Raw genomic sequence first — 6,713 nt, 5'->3', positions numbered from 1 at the left:
AATGAAGGCAAGAATATGCCTGAGTAGTGTGTGCATGAGTCCCTGGTGGACCGATGGGACATGCATCTTCAGCTCAGGGCCCCAAAGCTGGAGGTAATCATTGTTCCATGTGATTGAGCCAAGGGAACACACACACACACGCACACACATGCACACGCACACACACACTCTCTTTCTCTCTTTCAGTAAGAAACATCTATCGTAGCACCATCAGGCCAGTGCACTATCAGTTTGTTGTCTAGGAGTGGCCCGAGGAGATGAACAGTTTTCCAGGGTTTTTAAGAAAAGCTAGAGTTAAGAGTTTAGACATCATAGTAGAGTGAAGATGGGGGATAGTTCAGCTTTTGGTGCAGCCTGCCCAGTCACCATTAGGACCAAGAAGCCATCATCTCCCACAGTTAAAATAAAAAAAAGTGTGTCAAGAGAAACAGCTTTTTTCCTACTTCAGAGTAACAACTATTCTAAATGCTACACCCTTGCTGTCCTTCACTCTCCCCCTTGTTTTGTTCCCTAAGTCCACACACATGCCCACATGATCGTTAGTTTTTATTCCTTGTGTGACTTTACACTAACTTACATTCATTTCCTGAAGACTTACCCTAACCATAACCACTACTTGAATAACCGTAGCCCTCACATTTACCTTAACCTCACCATAACCTTAGACATCACTCTAAAATTCAGTGATTTACATGGTGGACATCTGCATCTGGTCCATGTGAGGGGAAGGCCAAGTCCCTGCAATGTGAGTGTGTTAACAGGTTTTGGTCCTCACAATATGAGTAATACCAGGGGTGTGCGCTTACACACACGCACACACAGAGAACTGTCTCTCTCCCTTTCCTATTCAGTCCATATGTGTGAAGGGCATCTGAGAAGGCCACTTTCACACCATGTGCAGAGTGTTAGTGAGTCAGTGTGTGGTTGAACGTGTCCTTGTGTTCCTGCACGGGGTGGGCGCTGTTGCCAAGGGGATGCCATGGTTACAAGGTGCCAGCCAACCAGCTGACAGTCTCTCTGTAGAAGTGGCAGTGCCTTTGTCCTTCATTCGTGGTGACAGGCCACGCTGATGCTTCCCAGTGCTGCTAACTGGATGAGACAGCAGAAGCATTGGGACTGCAGGAGTGTGTGAGGGCTGAGTGGCCCTCCCTATCGACTGCCTCTGCTATGTATGTGTGTTAAGAAGAAAGTGAGAGCGAAAGAGCCAGGGAGACACTGCTGGATGGAAGGATGGAGTGGATTGGCTGTAGGTCATGAATTATATATGGACCCAATCTGTTCTCAGGGCAGCTTGGGCTCGTGGCTCCTCCAAACTCCTGACTCAACTCACCACACATATAAGCACACACACACACACACACACAGAGGGGAGACCAGAATAAACCCTGACAAAAAATAAAAGGACAGCTTTTAACATATTAAATCCAGAGAAAAGCTACTCTTCCCTTCTCCCTCTACTCCTACTCAAACATCAAACAGCTCAGGATGGATGGAGGAGAAGTCATTTATTTTGCCCATCTAATGAAAGCGGAGCGTTCCGCAGCACTGCCAAGACTGTGAGCGACAAAGCGCCACAGGCAGCATCCCCCATTCTTGACATTCAAGCTCTGCTCTTATTTATTTAGCAAATTTACTTACTAAGGAGGTCAGAAATGAATTATTTGGCGAGGATTTGCCTGGGAGCACTCTCCTCTCCTCCTTCTTTCCTCTTCCAACAGTTTTCTCCCTTCAATTTCCCTTTGATTTACCACTTTTTTTTCTTCCTGAGCTTTGCTCTTCTTCTATTAAGTGCTTATTTTTTCGACAGAGCCCGTTCCTATAGCTCCAGGAACTTTTTGTAGAGTGTCGCTGGCAGCGCTGGAAAGTCATTTGAAAAGCCAATTCTGTCCTCAGAAGCTGCTGCCAAGAAAAGCTTATACCTTTTAATACTTTCTGTTCTCTGTTCCAGAAATTCCCCAACATCAATCTCCAGGCCCTAAAAATGTTCTACTGCACCTTGCTTCCAAACAAACATGTACATCCTCCACTTTGACAGGCTTGGCATCACCTGCGTTATTTGAACATAACATCTTAGACGTTTTATGCTGCACTTCATCCTGCTGACATCTGGCAGCTGAGCCTTATTTTCAATTAGATACCAGTGCATGAAGAAGTGGCACTGATGAACTAATAAAAGTGGAACATTTGTTTCTGATTCCATTTGGCTGGTGAAGAGAAACTCTGAGGGAGCTTTGGGGGTGGGGGGAGGGTGACACTTGCGCTACACTTTATGAAGATTTAATCACTGCCCTCATCTGCAGCAATGGGATAGCAGAAGTGGCCCTCCTCTGTTCATGTGGAGTTTTTTCACTCAGTGTAATGAAGCTGGAGTCTGTCACTAGTGTGTGAGGGCGTGTGTCAGGGGAGACTACAGATGTGGGAGAAGAGCTGAAAATGCAGAGGGATAACTGGTGGGGGTGTAGAGAAACAAGGTGCTGAAGAAAAAGAGGAAACGTAGGAAAAACCAACCAATGATATTACTGACAATCAGCCCCTGACTTAGACTGTCGGCGCAGTTCATCCTGGGTTGGTTCATCAAACAGCGAAAGTAGACATAACTTGTTTCACAGAAAGAGAGGAACTAGGTCTGAATGTTTCACAATGTTGTGCTGCAGATCTGGAGAGCAAATGGGGTGCTGGAGCCTTTAACAGCAGGTTTTCAGAGGCCAATTTTCTCCTGATCTCCCTCAGATGTTCCAAAGTGGGATCTGAAGAATAAAATACATAACAAGACTGTGCTGAAAACAACAAAGAACAAAAAGTAAATTGGGAGGAAGAAAGAGTGAAAAAGATAAAACAGTCTGGGTAGAATGACAGTTTTGCACAAAGATAGAAAGGGTGATACTGTTGGGAGAGTCGGTTAAAAGAATAAAACAGGTGGGAGGAGAGGAACACAGGCAGACAGCGAGGGATGAAAGAGGCAGAATGAGTGACAGCAGGCAAGAATAACACTAAGGGTGAGACAGGCAGCACAGACACTGGAGTACTCTGCAAATCCATTGTAACAAAATATTTGGAATCTTTTTTTAAATTGGAAGCTTAATTCATATATGTTATAAAAACTTGCTATTAATTAAAACAACTATTTTGTGAATAAAGAAGAAGAAAGAAATATGACAAATGATTCAAATCTGTGACCACTGATCTGCTTTAGGAACAAATACTTTCACCCAGCTGGCTTTTTTTTTTTACACCTTCTAGTTTTGAGAAGTCTTCTGTTGGTCTGAATATCCACTAACAGGGTCTCCTCCGTGAATGCTCATTCTGAATAAACACAGCAGCAATTAAGAAGTTAGCCTGTGCAGCAATGGCCACTTTAGTTGAACAGAGAATAAAAGAGAAACTCAAAAGAAATGTGAAATGTGATCTTTGCATCAGGGCTAAAAACAACTCATTAATGACTACCTAATGCCATACATCGAACCCCACCCACAAAGGATAAGGAAGACTGAATGGAACACTGTGAAGATGGAAAAATAGATGAAGACACAAATCCACATTTAGACAGCTTTGTAAACAAGCAGAGAGAGTAGGAGAGAGAGCGAGAGCATTCTCTGCAGCAACACCACGGCGAGTGACACCTCTGGTGTCTTGGTGAATGTGAGGAGAGACTGACATGCAGTCTGGCTGGTCCCAGCAGTGGGAATCATGTCATGCCACTTCTTACTGACAGCCCAGCCACTAACGGGTTGGCCAACATTTGCATGTGTGTTTAAGTGTGTGTGTGAACAACACTAGGTCCTCGATGCGCGACACCAACAGCAATTAAGGATGCATATCTCGCTCCACCCCACCCACCACAACACAATGGACACAACAATCTGAACCTCAGTAAGTGTATCTGTATGTGTCCATGCATCAATCTGTATGTACTCACTCGGTGCCAGAGTGACTAACACATGCCAATGGGGATAATGATGACTACGGTGATGATGAGGAACATGATGATGGCAATTACAATGATGGCTCCTATTGTTTTGCTCTCAGAGGGAGCTTGTGAAAAATAACATCATGATCACTTTCAGTTTTGTTTAGCTTGAAAAATGTACATTCAGTTGACACATGAGCACATGTAGACATTCTAGGCAGGATTTGTACATGTTATGAGGGTGGTGGACCTACCTATGGTGCCCTAAATGTGAGGGTGACAGGATAGGTGGGTGGTGAGGTCTGGGTGGAGGTGAAGGTGGTGCACAGGTAGAGGCAGGCTGGGGTGCAGGCCAGTGGGTGCAGGTGTGCTGGGGTGACTGCAACTGGACTGAGGACCATAAACACGGAAGTCGCCTGCAGCTTAGCATCAGCAGCCCCCCACAGAAAACAGAAAGTTCATCTGAAAAATCATCACCAGCTCCCAGTCTTCACTCTGACTCATGCATCATCAGAAACAGGAATGAACACTGACAAATGTTAATCTGCCACTTCAGCCTGCAGAATGCTGGCGAGGCTGCTCCCATGATGCACTGTTAGGCAAAACCTGCACTGATTGGAGCAAGTGCAGAAATCTGCCGTTCCTCTCCGAAGACGCCATGTTTTCACAAGCTCTCTCAGCAGGGTTCAGCAAAAGTTTACTGCCCACACAATCCCACAACAGCCCCGCTCTCCAGTGCCACAAACACTGGTATATTCAAAGATCCAACCCTGATGGGCAACTAATATCCCTGAACTCATATACTGTTATAGCATCAAAGTGCTTTGTATTAGTGTTAAGGTGCTTGGTGTCATCTCTGTCTCTGCTGTTTTCACAGTTAAAGCTGTGGTTTGCTTTTTCTTCTTCTTTGTTTTGACAGTGTGGTATTCAACACATACAGTCTCCTCACAAGCCAATATGTCTCTTGCTGCAACAAATGGCACTTGGCGTATCTTGCCAGCTATCAAAATGTCAGGCACTTTATGAGATGTGTGAAAATAGGGATAGTTCTGCAAATGGCTCATAGAAGCACAGAACCCCTGAGAACAAACTCCAGGTTGCACATCTGAAAACACTGTAAAAAAAAAAAGACACACTTTGTGACACAGAAACTCTCTGCAGTGCTCTTCAGCACACCTGCCCATAAATGACCTGCAGAGAGAAGCCACTCACCAGACAGTGAGTGATGTAAGCTGGAGATGCTCGCAGGCAACAAATTTTAGCATACCACTCTTTCTAAGGGAAGTAAAATTGTCTCATAAAAGTGTGATACATGGTTATACCATTCTTCTTCTTTCTTTTATTCACATTTTGGACCATTATGGCACAGCTAGGTGGATCTGCAATGTGCAGTTGGTGCTGTGTTGTTACCTGTTGTGCACTGAGTTGGCAGATCCAGGCACGGCAGCTACTGCTGCTGCCTCCTTGACTTTGTGGTTAGAACCTCCCAAAGAAGGAGGACGCATTCCTGGTCCAGCTGGCTGGGGCATGCTGGGGGAGCTGGGAGCCATGGGCGGGTACACCCTGTTCTGGCTGCCTGGGCCATGGCTACGTCCTACAGGTATGGGCTGGCCGGGCCCCTGGCCATGCATGGGGCTGCTGGCGTTCATCCCCAGACTGTTGGTCATGCCAGGGCCAGGGCCACTGTAGCTGGTACTGGCACTCCCACTGTAGTTGGAGGGCCGAGGGTAGTTTCCTGGAAGAAGACAGCATGTGAATGAGCTGACAAATGTCTAAAATTATTGAAAATGAAATGACAGCATTACACATATAGTGCCACTCTTAACTTCCCACTTGAATTTGATAGATGACTTATAAGAATGACCCACAATGGCTGCTGTAGTTGCAGCTGGCTGCTATGAATCACTTCATTTGAAGACAAATGGAATGTTTATCAAGGGCATGTCAGCTGATACCTTTATACCTACAACAATTACACATACAACTATTTCATCCATTAAGACAGGAAACCTGTGACAGACAAATCTAAATGAGGAATGTAAGGTGCAGAAGAAAATTCAGATCCACAATGTCTACAACCTCCAATAGATGGAGGAAAAACTATATGGGATGTGTCCTGGTAACATTTTTCCTAGCTGCAGGTGGGTGGGCAGCCCTGGTAACAATTGCCAAGCTTAAGGCTGACTTTGTGAAACACTTGAGAGGAGCTCTAATCTGCACTAAATGCTTTCTTGATGCCCTGGAGTGCCACACAGCCGCAATGCCAGAAGCTTTCCTAAGGCGCACTTAAACCCTTCCATTTTGGCTCTAAAAGCCGAGCTCAACAACAACACCGGCTGTAGTAAGAGCTGAAAGCGAATTACCATGCTGTCAAACACTACATGTACATACATTGAGGCACACTAAAGTGCTGGACACACCCACGTACACACAAACCACATCACACTGTACTCCCTATACAGGCACAGGGCCCTTTCCGCTGTGATATTCCCTCCCTGGGACAAATCCCCTGCAAAATAGAAATGAAAATGTGGCATCCTCCATTGTGAAGGGGACTATTTATTTTGATTTGATTAAGGGTGCTTTACTTTGGCCTCATTGCTTAATCCTCTGAGAATATGTCTGGAAAAGAGGATCAAGTCCCTTTAAAACCTGAAGGCTTTTCTGCGCACTCAAAATGAGGGAAAGTTGAATGACATTATTCCATACAGGGAGAGAAAAAACACAAAATGGAAATAGCTTCTCAGTGTCCTCGAGCTGCTTCAGTGAAGTAACTTTTCGCATGCCATAAACCTGCGAGTCCAAC

The 6,713-nt window shown here is 45.2% G+C and overlaps 1 protein-coding gene across 1 annotated transcript in view; it reads right to left on the bottom strand.

Annotated features, from left to right (window-relative positions):
* LOC109968355 (AT-rich interactive domain-containing protein 1B-like) overlaps nt 1-6,713 on the bottom strand; it is a 197,378-nt gene that overhangs the window by 20,866 nt on the left and 169,799 nt on the right. Inside the window, exons 9-10 of the mRNA XM_020614568.1 lie at nt 5,318-5,642; nt 4,162-4,329 (exon numbers count right to left, since the gene is read on the bottom strand). Coding sequence (XP_020470224.1) covers nt 4,162-4,329; nt 5,318-5,642 — 493 coding nt within the window. The remainder of the gene's footprint in view (nt 1-4,161; nt 4,330-5,317; nt 5,643-6,713) is intronic.

The sequence above is a fragment of the Monopterus albus genome, unplaced genomic scaffold, assembly GCF_001952655.1.
Source record: "Monopterus albus unplaced genomic scaffold, M_albus_1.0 scaffold147.1, whole genome shotgun sequence".
Lineage (NCBI taxonomy): Eukaryota > Metazoa > Chordata > Actinopteri > Synbranchiformes > Synbranchidae > Monopterus > Monopterus albus.
This window is presented reverse-complemented; position numbering and strand designations above follow the sequence as displayed.